The sequence below is a fragment of the Heterocephalus glaber genome, unplaced genomic scaffold (genome assembly GCF_053883595.1).
Source record: "Heterocephalus glaber isolate CG9 unplaced genomic scaffold, H.glaber_assembly_v1.0 deba00001550, whole genome shotgun sequence".
NCBI lineage: Eukaryota > Metazoa > Chordata > Mammalia > Rodentia > Bathyergidae > Heterocephalus > Heterocephalus glaber.
Genome location: NW_028258343.1, coordinates 19,300,969 through 19,322,083, shown reverse-complemented (window position 1 = coordinate 19,322,083; position 21,115 = coordinate 19,300,969). Strand labels below are relative to the sequence as shown.

At 43.0% G+C, this 21,115-nt stretch overlaps 1 protein-coding gene and 1 long non-coding RNA gene across 2 annotated transcripts in view; one reads left to right on the top strand and one right to left on the bottom strand.

Annotated features, from left to right (window-relative positions):
- Rnf217 (ring finger protein 217) overlaps positions 1-12,934 on the top strand; it is a 109,055-nt gene extending 96,121 nt beyond the window's left edge. The window contains exons 4-6 of the mRNA XM_087190158.1: positions 768-969; positions 2,347-2,418; positions 3,761-12,934. Coding sequence (XP_087046284.1) covers positions 768-969; positions 2,347-2,418; positions 3,761-3,831 — 345 coding nt within the window. The 3' untranslated portion in view covers positions 3,832-12,934. The remainder of the gene's footprint in view (positions 1-767; positions 970-2,346; positions 2,419-3,760) is intronic.
- Positions 12,935-16,069: 3,135 nt separating this feature from the next.
- Positions 16,070-20,903, bottom strand: LOC110344978 (uncharacterized). Its single transcript, XR_002387980.2, has 4 exons — positions 20,781-20,903; positions 17,162-17,272; positions 16,931-16,997; positions 16,070-16,514 (listed from the first exon to the last, which is right to left on the bottom strand). It is a non-coding gene; the product is annotated as an uncharacterized LOC110344978 (long non-coding RNA).
- Positions 20,904-21,115: the final 212 nt, after the last annotated feature.

Below are 21,115 nucleotides of genomic sequence, written 5' to 3'. Positions count from 1 at the left end.
CATATCTGCGTGCAAGGTGGCCCCGGTTTGTGTACAGTATGACTGCGCGCACACACGGTTACATTCCAAGGAGCAGTAGTGGGATGGCCACGGGGCCTGGGCGTGAGACAGTGCCCTCCCCTTGGGTTAGGAAGGGTCGTCCAGGAGTACGGCGCTTGTTGCGTCAGGGGCGAAGCTTCAGTTAGGGATAACCCGGCTGTAACAGAAAGGTGCTTGACTGCAGGGAGAACAGGGTCCTGTAAATAGTGTACTTACAAATCCTACTGCAGTGAGCAGTGAGATGGTGATGCAGATGCGTGTACGTCTGCTACCGTGCGCCCTTCAGAGAGGTTTCTGCCCCTTGATAACTTACTCACAAAAGCTCCACATGCTCCCTTCTCTTCAGGAATACTCTCCCAAGCCACCCGTCCTTGCCGATCAGAGCTTGCAGAAAATACACTTCCACAGCATTCCACATTGTCTCCTAACCACTGAGCCAGGTGTATGTCAGGAAAGACAAATGAACCTTCCCTGGTAGCATTGTTGATATGTTGGCCAACACAAGGCAACTCCACCGTGAGTACGTGAAGTGTTACTGAGCTTTGCATGCACAAAAGTATTCGGTAAAGATCGAATCTTGGAGGTTGCGACTATAAGCAAATCAGCAGCCTCAGGAGTGCCCACAAGACTTTCATTTTGGTGAAATTTTCAAGTGTTGTTCCATCAAATTTGCCAGATTTCACTTTCTAAGAGCTTTGGTAACCTTTCCTTATCTTTCTCCGGTGCAGATCCACATCCAGAAAACCGAAGGTTGTGACCACATGACCTGTTCCCAGTGCAACACTAATTTTTGTTACCGGTGTGGGGAGAGATACCGCCAGCTCCGGTTTTTTGGAGACCACACATCAAACCTCAGTATATTTGGATGCAAATATCGCTACCTCCCAGAGAGACCCCATTTACGGAGACTAGTGCGAGGGTCAGTCTGTGGTGAGTGTCCCACGTGCCGATGGGAGTCCTCTCTAAGAAGGAATGAAGTTGCAATAACAGAACTTGGAAATGTCCATGATTCTGAGCACTTGCTATAGGCTGGGAGTTCTCCTAGGAACTTTATCCCAAAGCAGGAGAATAGCTAGCTCTCTGTCTGTCTGTCTCCCCCACACACTCCCCTCCCCCTCCCCCTCTCCCTCTCCCTCTCCCTCTCTTTCTCTGATCAAACTTGAAAGCTTCACCCCGGAGCAGTGGCAAGCATCTGTCACCCCAGCCACTAGGAACTTGAGGCAGGAGGATTGCTTGAATTCCAGTTTGAGACCGGACTGCGCAATATACTAAGACCCCCCCGCAAATCAAAGCAAAAACAAAAATATTTTTTTAAATTGAAAAAGTTGTTAGCAAGATACTACTTATATTGTTAAGCAGATTTTGTTTGAAAAGTGAATTATTAATTACATTGCAGAAATTTGAAGTCATTTTAAATTTCTGAAGCCCTGATTGTAAACTAACTACTTGATAAGTAGAACAGTGTCTCATTGATTTTTGTGGGGCGGCATCGAGGAGCATGTTTTATATCCAACCTCATTTCATTCGTGAAGTACCTGCAGTACCTACCACACGACATGGAACCCAGTCCAGAGAGACCAAAAAGAAAAAGACAATAGCACCACATATGTTTCAGAGTCCTAGTGGAGTTCCGCCATACCCAAATAGTTGGTGTTATTGTGTGTATTTTTCTAATGTATTAATCATAATAACAGTGAGCAGTGAAGGGAATGAGTATCAGAAGCACCCAGTCCATAGATACCCATGTTTAGTTACCCAAGTGTAATCACTTTTGGGGGTTGACTTTTTACCCTCTTTTCTTCAGGAACGTAGACTCACAAACAGCCCTTACACACACTCTCTCACACACACACACACACTCAGAAATACGCAAACATAAACAGATACCTAGCTTTCCACTCGGTGAGCTAACCAGGTTTTATCCCTACCAACGCATATGTATTAGTCCTTTCATAATCTTTCAACATCTCAAAAATTGGAAAGAAATCTAAGAGAAAAGCACAAAAACGATTGGTCTTGGTAGAATAAATTGAGCCAGTCACTTTGGAATATGTTTTAGTTATAAAGAATCAGTGCTTTACAACACAGATCCCCACACCTTCAGTGATTGATTGTTCCTTAGGTGAAGCCCCATGATGAATTTACGCGTGTGTATCTGTCCTGCATTCGATATATTTCTTAGAGAAATGTGGCCTTAATTGTAATCGATCTTATTAAAAAGTAACATTTGGTATGGTTTTTAAAAGTGTTGCTGTTATGTTTCATAAATTTGTTTGGAGACTCTTCATTTTTTCTTCTGTTTTCCAGCTGGAAAATTGTTCATTGCACCTCTAATCCTGGTTTTGGGATTAGCACTAGGGGCCATAGCAGTTGTAATCGGTAAGAAATACTGAATGTATCTGAGATTGGGAGTCTTGGGGCCATAGACAGTGTGAGCATAAATATAACAGTGGGAGTCATGTATTGAGGGCACATAGTTCCTGTCCCATACGTGCTATAGATACCCGTCCAGCATGTGATTTATAAATTCGGAGGAGCATATTTCCTGTAGGATGTGTTCGACTCATGGATACTTTGTGTCAGCCTATGGATACTTTGATTTGTGTGTCTTCTAAAGCATTATTATGTTGGTCCACTTTTAATACCAAATTAATGCAACTTCAGTGAAAAAGTCGAGTGAACTAGACTTCAGATTTTCAATTCTGAATTTAAACTGGACCATAGAAGAAAAGAGGCTGTCTTGTACTGCTAAGTCTTTGGGTTGGTCTAGTGAAAGACATCTTGCATGAAAAGGTCACCTGTAATGTATATTATACATTGTATGCATTGTACACCCAACATGTACTGAAGCATGGGCCAATAGACATCTTACCAATAATTTGTATACTTCCATGCATATAAGCATATTAAATTACGTATTTTAAAGGAGTAGTTTCTCAGATTTTAGCACACTGTAGAATAACCACAGGGCTGGTGAAAACACAGATCACTGCTCCTCGCCCTCCGTTCCTGACTCAGTGTGGGGTGTGGCCTGGGGATCTGCATTTCTAGGAAGTTCTCAGGTCCTGCCTGCTGCATTCCCAAGGTCTGAAGGCCACATTTGGGTAGAGCAGCTGCTTTGGTGATTGTTCTACATAGTGGATGGGATTTTTTTTTTTGTCTAAAATAATTTTCGTATGTAAGCTCCTATTTAGCACCTAATGCTTGTGCAGGCTGGATAGAATTACGAAGTACCCAGTAGTGACACTCTTGCTGTGAATCAGGACTTTTGGGAGTAGATATTATTATCTGCATTTTATACATGCGGAAATTAAGGTTTGTTGGCTGTCATAAGCCATAAAACCCGGGACTCACGCCTGGCATGAGGCTTCTCGTCCGCATTCTGAAGGGGCTGCCACGCTGCCCTCAGAAGTGTGAGAACCGCGCAGCCCGCGCGTGACGTGACCAGGTCCTGAGGCTTGATACCTTGGTAGAAGTGTTATTCCATATTTAAACTGGTACCACTGAGGCTGTTAGAAAGGGAGGGGCACGGAAGCAAAGTAACAAAGAACGAAGTTTTATAGAAATAAGTGCATCTTGTAGCTACCTCCCCTCTTCTCTGTGCAGTGCTAAATAATGATTATTTCTGAGGAGTTTGCAAATAAACTAATGTGGGAATTTTCAAATATATAACCCTGAATATCTCTCCTTCTAATGACCTGTCTTTATTTTTTATCCCTAGGGTTATTTGTATTTCCCATCTATTGCCTTTGTAAAAAACAGAGAAAGCGGTCTCGGACTGGAATGGACTAGCGGAGTGCAGACGACTTCACCTGATTGGCTGCGTCCCACCCAGGAGGAGCCTCTGCCATCCTCCGAGGCCCTTGAGGCCACAAGGCCTCTAGCTACGGTGCACTCCCACCATGGTGTCCCACCCTTTCCTAAACCAATTGCTGCTTTTCAAAAATGGTCACTTTCATAAACTACGAGTACCTATATCATAGCTCTGACCTTTGTGGTTCTTGGAAGAAAATATTTTAATTGAGAACCAGTCATCCTCAGCATTGTTCTGAGGGCGGATCTCCTGAGGGTTGCTTGGACTGTCGTTGAGCCCTGAGCCTTCCGGCCTGTCCGTGAGACTCTGTGTGAATGGTCACGTCCTGTCTGTCGCAACAAGTGAGGCCACTTTCCAGAATCCACAGGTTCACTGAAAGCGCCTGTTATTATGAGTGGCCCAAGCAGTAGAATTCCTTCCTCCTTCGGATACTGTAATTGCTAAAAATTTCCGTGCCCAAAAGGGAGCTGATGAAACTAAATGAACAAGAAGACTCGTGAGTCACTGCAGTGTGTGTGTGTAGGGTTGTGAATGTGTGTGTCTATAAGTATCTATTAAAACAGAGCTCAGTTACCTTGTGCTTATCTATTTCTATGCCTCTACACTGTTTTTTCACATTTTCATAAAACTATTTAGAGTTTATGGTTCCGCTGTGGGCATAATTTGGGGTTGTAGTAAATTAAAGCCAATGTAGCCAACAGGCTGTTTCAGTGGTGACCGTTGCTATTGTAAACTGAAAATACAGGATGCTTTTAGGAAATTCTCAAGTCCCAAAGAGTCAGTATTTTCAGATTTCTTATATTTTGGCATAAATGTTCTACTCTATAAATAAGTATTTCATATGAGATTATTTAATCTAGAGAACAAGTTTGCTCTAGCTCTATTCCACTATTTTTTAAATTACCAGCTTATAATTATAGAAAACTTCTCTTTAGGTCGAAGTTTTAAATTATTTAATACCCCAGCCTCTTCTCTTTGTTTATTTGTTCCCAAGTTTTTCATGAAAATAAATATTAGTCTTGAAGGATTTTTCTTATGTTTACTGCTCAGATGCATAATAATTTGGGGGACCTTTTTATGGGGGGGTAATTTAAAAACAAAATTTTCTTTGTTCACAGATTCATTTAAAATATAAACTATTTTTAGAGAAGGAAACCAAAAAATTAAAAATTATTTTCAGGCTATTTCCTAAGGTGTGAATTCTTTGAAAATAAAAGGACAATTAATGAATATTCTTTTGTTTTCATCACCAAAGCTCAACAACTTCTATTGGAAGAAAAAGTCCCTGAAAAGCCTAACATTCCCAGGTATCTCCAGTCTCAAAATTAACTGTCTGCTTAAAAGTACAGTTAATTTGTCAGCAACCTCATCAGACTTGAAATAGATTGCATGGTAAAACACACATTGACGTGAGTAGGTTCAGTTGTCTTGGGCTCCAGAATGTTAAAATATTGTATCATTTTTGTTTGCCCTTCAAGTCCCTGACAGTAACAGTTACTTGTGCACAAGCCAGCCTGCTTGCATTCTTTCTGAATCATAAGACATAGCTCCACAGCTTGTGGGCTGAGCGTGTGCTGCCGCCGGTTAGAGGAGGGCGTGGCATCTGTGTTTCTAGGGCATATCAGGAGCCCGGAAGAGGCGATGTTCCTGTTCACAAATTCCTTTTTCTGTCCATCCATCTGACAGCTGTTTACTGAGGGCATGCTGTAGGTGGCTGCTGCAGTATTAAGCTGAAAGAAGGAATCTCTTATCTCAGATACATATGTCTGTCATAAAAGTGCTTAATCTTTTGAAATTCATCTTTGCTGGTTTTAGGCATCAGTTTGGTAGTGTACAAACACAAGGAATTCTCATGCTAGTGGATCTGTATATGTATCTCTGTAGCATAAAGATACCTAGACCAGTACTACATACCAAGTAGCTGACGATATATTCTGGTCATACATCATCTATTTTCTTAGGTTATTTTGTCTGTTGTCTTTGGCCTACTCAGGGATTTTTATTCCTTGTCTTTGAATAACTTATCTTTTAGACCTATTTTTATATGATTTGGAAAAATTTCCAATATACCACTTCCAAAAGCGCTGTCTGTCCCCAGTTGAAGCTGTTTGCACAATGTGTGAGAGACAGTGCCCTGTATTGCATGGGATTTTCATTTTCCTATTGCATAGATTTTAAAAATAAATATATGCATGTTTCCCTTTAAAGGTTGCTGGATATTAGGCTTTTCCCTGCTGGTAATTTAAAAGTAATTATTTGTGAATTTTTTTTACTAAATTTCAAGATCTTTAAAAGAGAGATGAAGAGAAAAAAGGATTATTTATATGTCAGTGCCAACTTTGAAGGTAAAACAGTAGTAACTTTTAGGATAAATTCTGAAAACAGAAATTTAGAAACAGATGTGTGCACATTAAATATATATCTTTCTATCCAAGGCTTGTCAGTTTTATATGTTTTTATTATAAATTTAATATATACTCCCTTAAAAATCAAGCTACATATAAATTATGAAATACAAACCCCTGTTTACCCTGCCTCTTATTTTATAGGGGTAGCCACTGTTAATGGTTTGGTATGTGTTCTTCCAAACATTTTCTAAAAATTTACAAATAAATGTGTGTGTTGTGTGTGCATCACATTTATTAGTTTTATACAAATTGAATAATAATATTCTTACTTTGCTGTGACTCTTACATTTCATTATATATTGATAGATACCTTTGCATAGAGTTTATATAGATTTACCTCACTCTTCTGTAAATGACCGCGTCATCCGCGGTAGGACTGCACTCTAACTGATTTGCTTTCCTGTCGAGTGGACACCAAGATGGTTTTACTTCCTTCTTACAAAGAGCCAGTGAACACCCTTTTTTCTATCTATTTTCACTTTGTGTGAGCACATCTGTAAGTTTTTTATTTGGTTTTTATCTGATGTTTTTAATAAAGAACTTAATGCGGGAATTTTCAGGAAATAAGATCGTAGAAATAAATGTATTTGATAGTGAAGGAAAGACTGTACAAGAAGTGTGAAAGTTTTAAAGAAAAGCATCTTTGGAAGGATAACTTCCTCCCTGCTTGGTTCACCAAATAAGTACCTTGCCAAAACATACATAAGAAAATTACTCGTTTTGCAATAAAAATAAAATCTCTTTCAGATGATGTGAGAAGGCTGAATTGATTTTTGGATTGCCTGCTCCTAAAACGTGAATCGTGCCAAATTGACAATCCTCGTCACATCTTTAAAAGCGTTGTCCAAGTCAGTGCGCTCTGCACCCCACCGGGACTTGATTGTGCCGTGCAGAGAAGCGGGAAACGGTGCGCGCACAATTCCAGGCGCCCGCAGAAAGACTCCGTAGGCTCGGTGGGAGGACCGCAGGTGATGGAACAGCCCTCGGCCTTCGTTCTGTCGTGAGTGTCACCCTCCCGCGGGATGGCTGCTTACAGAGTCGGAGAGGAGAGGCCCAGCGCTGGAGCACGGGCAGCATCCTGTTGCCACCACCTTTACCTTCCGACAGACAGGCACTGTTGGTCCTGAGAGGAGAACAGACAGTTGCGCACCTTCAGGCTAAGGCCAGGTCTGGGTTGCGCTTGCTTCGCGTGGGACGACTCCGTGGTGCTGTCAGGATGAGCCCTGCTCTGTGGCCTCGTCACTCGCTTCCAACTCCCTCACTGACCCTGTAGCTTTCCATCCCACCCCTGCCGTGGCACTAGTCCAGTTTGAACCTCGGCTAAACCATCCCAATTTCTCCCTTGTTAAACAGGCGCAGCTGTATTGACTTTCGACTTCTATGCTGCCTGGTGAATTGATAATTATAAAAATGCTAGTGGTCTAAATGAGATTCGTTGGTGTACTTCATTAAGTACGAACCTAAGAACATTCGTACCAAAAGCCATTTTAGGCTTTGTCTTCATAGAGGCAAGCAGCATATATTCCTTTAGTGTGAGCGTTCACATTGATAATTTGCTTATCCTTCTATATTTGTGGCTGAAATCCATCCCTGCAATTGTCATTTTCCCTGTGGTCAGCACCATGTTTTTGTGTTGCTGTTTATTATAGATACAGCCTTAAAATTCCATATTGTGCTTTAAAATACTTGTGGTATTTAAATACCTTAATGACATGCATAAAGCAACTAATACATACATGTTAACAGAATGGAGTAGAAGTGTTACCAAATATGTGTTCATCTCTTCAAATTTGTGGAGAATCAGTAGCTAAAAATTTGAAACAAGTAAAACATACCTGAAAAAAAATGCAGCGCTTTGTAAAATTATAGTAATCCTGGAAACTGGTTATCAACAGTTTGTTTGGAGCTCAAATATAATGACTAATACTTAACAGATGTTATTACCTGATAACTTAGTTGAGATGTTTCTTTAAAATACTATTAATTTCTATTAAAGTCATTTACATAGTTTACAAATTTTATAAAAAGAAATTTCTCTGACCAGAAACATGGGAAATCAAGACCATTTGAACTTATTTTGTATTTTTCAACTCATTATAATTTAAGATGATGTTTTCCTTCCTAACATGGAAACTGAGTTCCAACATCACATGCTAATATGAATATCTACAATTTTTAGATATGCGTGTGAAATAATTTGATGAAGCTGAAATAATTTTGTATAGTCATAAAAGTACAATCTGCACAAAATCAAGAGTTCCAAAATTTAGGAAATATCCGAGATGTGAAGTGTTGCATTTTGTGTGCAAAAGAGCAGTACAGACAGCCCTGGAATGGAGGATCGAACCGAGTATTGTGCCAAATCCCGCCTCCCTCGCTGTTGTGGGTCTGCAATTTGGACGTTTTCCACATCCAGTAAACAGAGTCACAGGCTTGTGAGACTGTGGTCCTTGTCATTAGAGGATCAGCACAATTTAACATATCTCAGGTTCCTCTACAGAAGGCCATGTGAGAAGCATGTAATTATGCATATTAGAAGCTCTCTTCTCTTTTGGCTAAAGATGTGACTGAGAATAAAACAATTTGAACTTAAAATGCAGTGAATTAAACAAATACACTGCCTTTCTTTGCCACTTCCTTTTTCCTTCTAAAGTTTCATTCATTGCATTTAACTCTGCATCACTTAAATTATACAGACTAATTAACATGGGTAATGGTTTTTGTTTTTCAATTCTATGCCACATTTTTGTCACTCTGTTCCATTGTGAATATTGTCTTTTGGCCTCTTCAGTGATCCCCACACACTTCAACGTCAAGAATCTATTTTCAAAATCTTAGATTTCTGACTTGCCTTTTGCCTCTGCAGTCCCTTTTATAGCTTGGCCAAGTGTGGAATAAACTGTCTCAGCACCAACTGCTTCCCCTCTGAGGAAAGGAAATCCCACATTGAACAGACTCCCTAATTTAACTCTGATAGCGAGTGTAATTTATCTTTGTTTTGTCTGTAAATTAAAATGAATCAGGAATGCCTGCAGCACTTTTCCCTCTTCTTGGCAGAAGTTAAAGGACTCTGCTTAGCCATCTGCCACAAAGTGAACCCAGAGGGCCCAGCAGCACTGGGGAACCAGGCTTTGGAAATTGATCCATGCTTACCTTGCCATCAATGCTGTGTTTGCGAATTGGCTGGGCAGGAAGCATGCGGATGCACATCCAGCCTCACCAGAAGTCACTCACCCTTCATCAGAGATGGGTGTGCTTATCTTACTGCTCTTTGTTTAGGTGGAAATTCCTACAGCTTGGACTCGGTGGATTTCTATCATGCAGCTTTTGCATATAGGATTCAACCATGCATGGGTCCCTACTCTGAGCAACATTAGACTTCTTGATAATCTAAAATAGATCACAGAGTGGACTGATACCAGCCCTATTCAGAGCTACCATCTTGTCATTTGTAAACATTCAACTCTTTCATTCATGTGATTTAGACATAACCTACACTCAACACAGGTTTAGTGTAAATTAATACGTAATACAGAGAAGTTCAAGAGAGTCACATATGTTAAAAGGCCCTAGAAATTGTTAAACTAATGTCATGTCAGGATCTTCTTGTGATGCCAGTCATCTGTTCCCTGCACATTTGTGACATGTTTATCCCAAGCCTTAGCTGGGGAAATTTCCTAGTAATTGAGTCAAATTATGAAAAATAGATTATTTATTAACATTACTTCCTCTATATCCAATTTATTGTTACTGTTTCTTTCAAGGAAATAGTAACTATATTTTATATACATATCTAAATTTTTCAATCTTTTAAAAATTAGCATGCTTTATTAAGTAAATTCTTTTTTTTTTTTTTGGTACTGGGGATCAAACTCGAGTTCTTGTGCTTGCAAGGCAGGCAGTGGGTATAAGTAAATTCTATATAAAGTATCACACTCTTTTTATTGGCTGACTACACATCCTTTTCCTAAGGCCCTTTTTGACTTTCCATCTGACTGCCCTCTAACAGCTAGCTTTTGTTATGTGGCCATACTGTTGAATCATTTTCATCATAAATAAAATTCTGTATGTGTTATAAAGAAAATAGACTAACCTGATATTTCATATGAAATCCGTTTACCTTGACAAAATCGGTTACAGATTTTTTAATTTGAAAAAATTGACAATCTTACCATTTACAAAAACAGTCATTAACCTACAAAGTAGCAAGTTCTATGAGATCACAGAAATAACTGTGGAGGGAACACAAAAATAGCAGCATTACAATGTTACTACATTATACTAGCTTACTACTTAATAAGGAGCCCTAAGAATTAGTTGTTCTATTATAAAAAAAAATTGATGAGACAATTTCATGGAACAAATATATCTATGACAAAACTCCAGGACAGTTATTCACATTTTCCTTTTCAAAAAAGATGCTAAAAAACTTGGGTCTTTAGTCTGTTATTATATATTCAGAAATTGAAGTTCTAAGGACTAATTGTCATCTATTTAAATATTAGAATATATTTCATTTGACATATTTTCACTAACAGTATCAAATGAAAAGAAGTTTCTTAATTTTAAGATGAGTAACTTTCGGGCCGGGGATTTAGCTCAGTGGTTCCGCTGCCTGTTCTGCAAATGCAAGGACCCAAGTTTGATCCCCGGTACCAAAAAAAAGAATGAGTAACTTTCATTAGTACTCTGTCACAGATCTTGTCCATGTCATTATATTGCATAAAGTTTCATGTAAAATTCATAGCCATTTTCCAATGCATAATATTATCATGTTTAAAATGAGCCTGGTTGAAGAGATTTCTTTAATTTTTATCTTTAACTCTTCATTAATAATATTATTCACTTTGATATTTATAAAACTTTGGCAGGAACCATTTTGAATGTATTTTAGGGAAGAAGCAGGTGAGAATAAAGTGAGAAAGTTGACAATGTTACTATGTAAAAATCTCTGAAAAGAATTTGGAAAGGATAAAACAAATTAACCTGAGATGAAAATGTTGGAAAATAAGGAGTATTTAAAAGGCCTAATTTCTTACATCGTTGGAATAATCAACTTATTTCCCAGTGATTATTTCATGCTGTTGGTTCTATGAATTCTGCATAGTATATACTTTTGCTCAGCACTTTAATATTTCTACACTAATTACTGAAAAGAAAGGAAGAAATTGGTGAATAAAAGCCAGAGAAACTGGGCTTATTCTCATTTTCCAGTAGTACTAATGTATATCCCTTAACCTTCCATATGGTGCTTTGTGTGATGAGTATATAACATTTATATGTTATTAGTGCCTTATTTTTTTCACTTGACTTTATTTCTTATCTAATGAGCCATATATATATTTTTTGTGAGTGTTCTTTGACCCCTCTATTTAAGAAGTAGTAATGAGACAGTATTCCATTTAGGATGTATATAAGGCTGTATTTGCTACCGTAATCTAGTGTGTGACCTCTAGAACAGCAGGTTAGCCAATATATGTTTCTTAAATTCATTGTTCATTTTTAATTTAAAGTATGAAAATGGAGGGCTGGGGACGTAGCTCAGTGGTTCCGCTGCCTGCCTCGCAAGCACAAGGTCCCGAGTTCGATCCCCAGTACCAAAAAAAAAAAGTATGAAAATGAAGATCAAATACCAGGAACTGAAAACACCGAACTTGAAATGTATTTTGAAACCATGAAAAAGAATGCCGAGTACGCTTGAAACAGGAATCGGAATATTTGTCAGGGTTACCGATCACTGTAAGACAGAATTACTTTTCAGAAAGTATTGAAAATAAAAGTAATTATATGATGCTACAGAAATTTGACCGATTCTCTACAATTTGCCTTTGGAAATGTTTTATGAGGAATAAATTTCCATATACCAGATTATTTGCAGGTTCATGTTTAATTCACTTGCACTGTGCTTTATCAATGCCGAGCCATTTTGTGTAACTTTTCTCTTCTTGATTTGAGCCTTTGGTTTTGCTTTATGTGGAATGCTGGTCTTGTTGTTATCTTTATGTACCATAGTATATAATTCAGCTTTTCCTCATGAATGTATGGTGAATGATTAAACCGTGTGCTTAGAAAAGACAGAGACATAAGTTGTATATGCAAATATGTGTAAATATTTGACCCAGAAAAAAAAAGAATGTTCCTGCCAACAGATAGGTCCTGCTGGACAGGACCTTGAAAGTAACAGATTTTTTTTTTTAAACAGTGAAATTTTAAAAATCTTTTACCTCAAGGATTTCCAGTGGGTATGTGTCAGTGTACTTTAATAAGTACTATCTCACTTGTTGCTGGTGGTGGAAACAAGCCAAGTATCAGATCACACATGTTAGGGATAGGTCTTTCTAAGTGTGGACACCTTGCGGTACTGTGGGGTCTAATTCTGGAGTTTCAGTAACATACCTATGGCCTTTGGTTGTGGTTGAGCTTTTCTTTTTTAATTATTTTTGATGAGTTGTTTTGGAATGGGAGGGGACTCTTAATTATGAGATCAGATCTCATGGGTGAACATAAAGACACTCACTGGTCTTGGGTGAAAACCCTAATGGGAATCAAACTGTCTAATTGTCTCTGTACGCGCTGCTGTCTGATGACCGTGGAATGCTGTTTACCGCGTGATGCGTGTGATACATTGTGCAGAGCCATCTAGCGATGCCTAATAAAACTTTTTCCAAGAGAAGACTCCTGTCTTTTGTCCACAAATGCAGAGTGCCGAGCCATTTCTACACTGTTCTGGGGGGCAGTTCTGGAATGAATCAGAACCCATGGGCGCTGTGGGAGACCAGTCTGAGCATTCTGCAGTGTAGGGAGAGGGGTAAGCAGCAAACAGTATGGGAAGAAGAGCCTGGCAGGGGGTGGTAATCACTGTATTTCAGAGGCAGTTGGGCAGGAGAAGGAGAAGGAGAAGCAGGAAGTCAGATAGGTACTCCTGTTCTATAAGCTACGAATTCTTCCCTAGGTCTATCCCCAGAGAAGGTATGGTGTTTGTTGACTGAATGGTAGATAACAAAGAATTTCCATCAACAGTAAAATGGATAAGTACATAAAGGTGTATTTGTGCAGTGGAATATTACAGTGCAATAAGAATGGAAAAATAAGTTTAAGAAGTTCCTAAGTGATCCATGACACTGCCAGATATTATATTGCACAAATGAAGCCAGACACAATACAGTGGGATATCATGGGATGAATTTACATGGTCAAAACCAGACAAAAGTAATAGGTGATGGTAGAAATCAGAACAGGGCTTATTGTGGGGGTGGGAGTTATTGACTGGGAAGGAGAATGAGGAGACTTCCTGGATAAAACCACTCTGACCTCACCAGGATGTGGAGATGTGGAGATGACTGTGGCATGCAGTGACAGTCCATGCACTGTGCACAGGGGCACAGGCGTATTTTACACCTCCATTGGAAAACTAATGGACCAAAATAATTTAATTTGGAAAATTCAGAAGATAAAAACCACCTGTGGTCCCAGATACAGATAAAATATGACTTTATAATCTACCTAAATGTAAAATGGAACCTGTTTTTTCTTTTATTGTATTTCTTGGCTCATTAAAATACTTTGAAACATGATACTACACTTCGCAAAGCTCATGAATTTTAGCTATGTGCAGTTGCTGTCAGCAGACTGCAGTGAGCATTCCTGAATACAAATCTTAGGGTAAATTCCTAGTGGTGGAATTTCAAAAGCTGAAAACAGTGAAAAGGCACACTCTATCTCATGCATCCAAATGGCACAGTTTAAAGTCGAGGCCAATTTATATTCCTGTCAGCCGTTCACAAGAGCATTAGTTCTATTGGATCACAACCAAAACTTTTCTTTTTTAAAATATTTGCCCACAACAGGTGAAAAAACTGTCATCTGATCTTTTCTAATCATGGCCAAGCTGGCTATGTGCGCTGTATCAAATTTCTGCTCTGTAAATTGTTTCCCTTCAGTCCATCTGCACTTAGCTTTTTGTGTTGTAATAAACACTAATAGGAATCTCAGCCCCAAGCTGTTATTTTTAAATGCAGAAATGGTGGCATCCTTTATTGTAGCTACAGTTGCCAACAACACATACATACGTGATGCAGCAGAAGCGTATTTCACTTGCACAACTCACCACAAATGGCCTGTGCTCCAACATAAACTTGAGCTTGGAAGTGCAAGTCTCCTACTGCTCCCATGCTCTGGTTCCGGGCCTGAGCAGGCTGAAAGTCCTCCGCTGCGTGGCCCCTCATTCTGAGCCACTTTTGTCATCTGACACTTACAGCACACCCCTTAATGTGGGCTGGGCAGTGTGTTGAAGGAGGATAGGCCATAACCGGACACCTTGGGAAGCTTTTCACTTGTCCTTGCCTATACTTGTTCCATGTATTTATGAATTAGGTTTATATTTCAGCAAGGTACGATTAGCAGTTTGGTGTTAAAAGTTAAATAAGAACATTGTTTGGATGAAACTTACAGCGGTCAGGTTGTGACCTTCAGACCCCAGTTAAAGGGAGGTTCATGGAGAAGGTCCAGCGTGGCTCCGGGTGGGGCTGCGCATTCAGCCTGAACTCTCCCTCTGCCCTCTGCCGGACCATGAAACACTGGCTGGATTCATCACTTCTCTGACTCAGTTTTCTTTTCTCAAATGGACATCACACTAGATACCTCCAAGGGCAGCTTAGAGAATTCAGAGGTTCGTACATGCTTGAGCACTTAAATAGTACCTGGTTCTCCACAGGCTTTCAATAAAAGTTAGCGCTTATTATTGTTAGTGTCCGTACATTAGGGACTTGCTGGCCAGTACACAGTGAGTCACGGGCGCTGGCCACCAGCAGGCGCGAACCCTAAGTAGTATCCTCACTGGACATTGTGCCTGGAATGCGATGTGAAGTATCCCAAAATGCAAATTATTTTAAGGGATAATGCCTGATATGTACATTTCTGGATCAGCATATTGGTTAAATATAAAATTTTGTTCAATTATCGTGTTAACTGATGCTTCTTTTTTATCCTCTGAATAACTCTTTTACCCACCCAAGTATCTTTGGGAGCCACCATCTTTTCTCCTGCTCCCCGGGTCAATGAAACCAGTTAGTTCAGAGAGTGACTCCTGAGTCAGGTTACGGGTTAGCCCCACCACCACCGTCACTGAACCTGAGACCACAGAAAGCCCGTCTCTGACCTCAAGTCATTCAGCTATGGGCCTGTGGGATTCCAGAAGCTGTGGCTTTGCCGTCCGGAGAAGATGGCCATGGTGACTGGAATGATGCACTTTTGTGCCAGACAACTCCAGAGACTAGAAGAGGCTCAAGGATTTCCCCTAGAGCTACCAGAAGAGTGTGGCCCTGCTACATGTGGACTTCGGACTCCAGTGTCTGCAATGCAAGACAGTAAGGTCCTGCTGTTTGGCCCCTACAGTTTAGAATGAGCTACTGATAGGAGCCGGGACTATCTTGGGGGCGGCCCAGGGATGCCCACTATTCCTGTTTTACTCAAGCATTCAATAAGGGAGCCAGGGTCTGGACTCTCCTTCCCATTGACCTCGGCTTCTCTGATCTCCGACCAGTACTGCAGCTGAGCTCTGAGATCAAGCATCCCAAACTGACTGGCACCCAAGTCCACCGTGTTTGTAAAGGCTGGGTTCCAAAATCGACACCACAACATAGATGCGGTCCGAGCAGTAAGAGTGGGTCACAGAGCTGGGCCCAGAGTGACCGCCTGAGGCACGGTCACCACCTGTTCGCTCCACAAATACTTTCCTCGCACCTAACATGGGCCAGGAACTGGGATAATCTTGCTGATTGATCAGTGAACAAGACACAGAAATGCCTGCTTTCATGGGTCTCACATTTTATAGTAATGGATAAAACAGGTAAATGAGCCAAATAGATAAATCATTGAAGTGAAAAGGAGAAAATAAATCAGGGAAAAGATGGACAGTGGGGTTAACAGGCTGAGAAAGTCTGACTAAATGTGGGAGAGGATGAGGGAACAACCTGGATGAACTCCAGACGCTTTCAAGACAAAAGCAACAGCAGGAGAAAGGGCCTGGCCCAGGGCAAGAATAGAAGGAGGAGAGAGGACTACCAGAGAGGTGAGGGAGGGCGGTACTGGCGAGCGAGGTGGAGAATGTACGGACACTTGCTCTTGCTTGAGTGAGATGAAAAGTTTCCTGGAGGCTGGAGGCAGATGGGTAATGGGGATAGCCCCGCGTCCCAGCAGAATCTGTGGCTGCTACAGTGAAACTGGGCAGAAGCGATCAGGAGGCAGGAAGCCTGCTAGGAGGACACACAATAAGGCAAGGTCTGGTGGTGGCTCAGAGCAGGATGGTGGCAGTGACTGCAGTGAAAACGTCAGGCTTAGGTACACAAGAGGATTTGCAACTGCACTGGAGAAGCAAATCATCTTCCCATTCAATATGGCGTTTCTGCATTCACTATTATAGCAGGAAGACCCTACATCAGTGGAATCAAAACTTCAGGTCTCAGGGGCTCCCACCCTGCACTGTCCATCTATCCCAGACCAGGGATAGATAAGGCAATCAGGGCCCCTGACCAGCTGGCTTTCCAGGGTTCATGGCACATGCACTGTATGTTCACAGTTCCTGCAAATCTACCAATGCCTGGTTCAGTGGCTGCAGCCCTGAAGCTCCGCAGGCCTGGGCAGACTCCACTTCTCATCAGACTCCTCTTACCTAGGTAGGTGTTCGCTGTAAGGAAGCGATCAGTGGACTGGGGGCAGAAGTTCTCGCAAGAATCATTCTAAGAACAGAAGAGAGAAACATTTTTTTAAAAAAATCAGAAAGGTGAGAGTAAAAGAACTTGGAATTCTCTATTGGTCAAACATATCAAATGAACAAAAAATAGGGGAAAAAGTTGCCCATCAACCTGTCAGAGGACATGTGATGGTTAGGGCGGCCTGTCACCTTGACTGGAATGAGCGACTCCTGGAGAGGTAAGTGGTCATGCGGTGGTGTATCATCGGGGGATTCAGCCACTGCTGTTCGTGAGTGAATGTGCGCTTAGAAGGCAGGGCCCTGTGGAAGGAGATGTAACTGGCGTTCCCTCGGGGGGCTCTGTCTCTCCCTGGTGCTCTTCCTCTATGCTCTCCTCCCCAGCCGCCATGAAGCTTTGTTCCTGCCATACAGCCACCCAACCATGAACTGAAACCTCTGAAACCATAAACCAGATTAACCCCTCCTCCCTTAAACTGTACATTCTGTCCCAGTGCTGAGACAGGACAGTTGGGAAACAGAAAGTGCCCCTGGCCTTTTTTCATCTCTCCGGCCTCCTCTTATCTTCCAGCCAAACCATTTCCGTGGTTAAAGCATTCATTTCCTCTTTATTCATTCAACAAATACTGCTGAGCCTCTTAGGAGGGCAAACTCCCCAAAAGAAAAGCAAATATCTGCCCCTGTGCATGTGAGAAGGGAGCTGGAGGTGCCGAACTATGTCCCTTGGGCCACTGCAGGGCCTCGCTCGCAAATTAAGGGGAAAATCTTTACATGGCCCAGAAAGGATGCACACAAATCAACTAGCTGAGAAAGAAATCAGGAAGACAATTCCAGTCACAATACCTTACAAAATAGAAGCCTAGAAATCAGCCTAACCAAGGGGGTGAAAGACCTCTACAGTGAGAATTTCAGAGCACTGAAGAAGACATTAGAAGATGGAAAGATGTTGGAGAGTTTTGTAGTTAGGTCTTAGTATTTATCTGTCTAGTAAACGACGCGGGCCTGAGGGGAAAAAAATATTAACAGACAGAACTAGGAGAGAAAGCGGGGGCCAGGATGCCCAATGTCAGTGTAACCAACAAAGGTGCTGGCCAGTCCCAGTTCCGGGCACTGACTTTTACTGGCAATCCACTGGGTAAAGGTGAGCCATGAGTGGTTTCTATGGAGATTCGTGTAAACAAGGCTCATGGAGGACAAGACAAAGCATTTTTGAATTAGGAGCAGAATAGACAACATACATGTTATAATTAGAACATTGTCCTTCTAGTGAGAAGGTTTTAGTTGTGGAAACAGAATTTGGGTGCGAGTTACTCTGACCTCAGCACATAGGGTTTGGCCAGACTCACTTCTCAAAATAAACCACTTGTGGGGTTAGCTCTTCACAGCCTGCTTTGGGCATAATCAATATTACCGTCCTCTACAGAAAGACATCCCATTTTCATGGATCAGCGGAATTAATACTGTGAGAATGGCTGCATCCCCGAAAGTGATCTGCAGGTTCAATGCCATCCCCATCAAAATTCCAACAACATTTTTCACAGAACTAAAAACACTATTCTAAACTTTATATGGAAACACAAAAGACTCAGAAGAGCTAAAGCAGTCCTACGTAAAAAGAGCAAGGCTGGGTATATCACAATGCCCTACTTCAAATTATACAACAAAACTATATTAAAAAAAAAAAACCAGCATGGTACTGGCCAAAAAATAAACCAGTGGAACAGAATAGAGTTCACAGAAAAAAACCCACACAACTACAGCCATCTGATTCTTAACAAAGGAGCCAAAAACATGCAATAGAGAAAACACAACCCCTAACAAATGGTTATGGGAAAACTGGACATTCACCCGCAGAATATTGAAATGACATCCCTATCTCTCACCCTCCACAAAGCATCAATTCAAAATGGATCAAAAACCTAGGTATAAGACCTGAAACTTAGAAACTGCTGGATAATAGCATAGGGGAAACCCTTAAAGCTATAGGTATAGGCAAGGATTTCCTGAATAAGACCCTAATGGCACAGGGAATAATATCAAGAATCAACAAATGGAGCTACCTCAAATTTAAACGTTTTGCACAACAAGGGAAACAACCAAGTGAAGAGACAGCCTATAGCAGTGGTGGTGACCCTATGGCACGCGTGCCGTGGCACGGTTTGTACTGGAACCCTACCAGAGCAAAGGAGACCTCCCCCACAGAAGCACATTACACAGGTACCCGGTGTTGGCCCCCGAATTTCAATCGACTTTTGGCTTTCAGAGCTCCAGTTACACAAAGGACACCTGAGAGGTCCAGGGTCTTTGACTGATCCCAGATGTCCCTCGTGTATGGCTGCCTTTGGCCCGCCTCGCCCCTCGGTCACGCGACCTGGCCGCGATGCGCCCTGCGTGACTTCTCTCTGCTTTCTGCCTCACCCCTCCACTCAGGTGGCCCCCATTTCTGGAGGTACAGCCATTGCTGGTGTTGTCACCTGCCAGCCCCCCAAACTTCCCGCCCCCCCAACTTCCCGCCCCGTGACCCTGACCGGCTGCCCCTGGGTACTTGCGGCAGGCGGGATCCTGCGTGTGCTGCCTGCGTGATCTGCCTGCTCGACCCTCGCGGCGGGGCTCCTCTGAGAGCAGACGTGGAAATCTCCACGCAGGTTTCTGCCAAGCGCTCGGCGTCAGCATTACAAGGGAGCGGGACAGTGAGGAGCAGGGCAGGGAGCTGGCTGGGTGTGGCGGAGCCGTGGGAGGGAAGCTAGAAAGCGGGAAGGCCCTGCGGAGTCCTGAGAGGCGCAAGCGGCCTGGCCTTGCAGCTGCACGGCCAGGCGCCGCGGGGAGCTGCTCCGGAGCGAGCGTGGCCTAAGAGGTTGGTCCTCATCCGACGTCGCCAGTGAGGGGCCACTGAGAGCCGCTGTGGGCACGCTGGTGGCTGGGCAGGGACAGGGGTCCTGGGTGGGTGGGGAGTGGGGGACTTGTCACTGCTCCCGTCCCTGCCCAAGTGGGCCCCTGTCCCAACGTGTACAGGAAGAAGACTGTGGGCCACAGGGCCCCGGGGGCACAGAATGAGCCCTGCCTCCCAGCCCAGGAGCCTGGCTTCGCTCCTCAGTGTGGAGGCCGAGGGCCGGGGTTCAGCCTCCTGTGGCTGGAACACCAGGAGAGCCAGCCTCTGACACGCCGGGCACACTCCGGAGTCAGGGTGCCCAGCAGAATCATAGACAGCGGGTGTAAGCCACTTGCACAACTCCATGGTGTTCAATTTTGCTTGCACAAGTGCGTAGCAGGGATAGACACACTCAGGGTACTATGAGCCAGATGCCCCAAGCTGCCAGCGGGGAACAGCAACTCCTGGCTTTGCCCGTGGGTGACCTCGGATCTCGCTGCCATTTGTCCCAGCCCAGTCCAACCCGGAAGGACCACGGATTTGCTGGCCAAGTTAGAGCTGAGCTTGCCAAGTTAGACATGATTTCATGCCGTGGGGCTTTTTCTAGGGCTGGCTCTGTTTTCTTTAGCCTATCGCCTGCTTAAATTGGGGCCAGGAAGTGGCAGGTGAGGAGGCAGCCCCAGGAAATAGTCCAGGAGGATTCGTGGGGAGGGGCGTGCTTTTCCCCTCGATCAGCAAGCACCGAGTCCCTTTCAACACCCAGAAATAGACGCCACTGAGCTCTCTCTCCTCTGACCATAAAAAGCAGCTGGCCCTGTAGGGAAGGCTGGCGGCTGCAAGCTCCAGGAGGCAGGAGCAGGAATAAAGGCTGCCTGAGGAGCCTGGGAGTCCTGCTGCTGGCTCGATGCTGGAGCCATTCAGTCTCCTGGGCAAGAAACCCACCAGCTGAACACAGGCCGAGTCTCGCAAACAGTCCTGCGGCCACGGGGGCTCGGGCCACTCCTCGTTTCTGAGCTACGCCCTGTGACTATTTACTAAAACTCGCCAGGCCGCTGCTGCTCTGTGATGACCTCGAACCCGAACTTCAGCCCGAACCCGAACCCGCGTCACACTGCAGGCAGCCACTTCTGTGACGCAGTTCTAGCTCTTTGCACCGGGTTTTGCGTGCTCGTCTGACATGCGTTCGGGGAAACTGAGCATCCGGGAGCCGGTGTAAGCCGTGACCGCAGCCTGAGGAGCCGGGCCCTCCTGCGGGGGTTGAATGCCGGGTCCCTGGC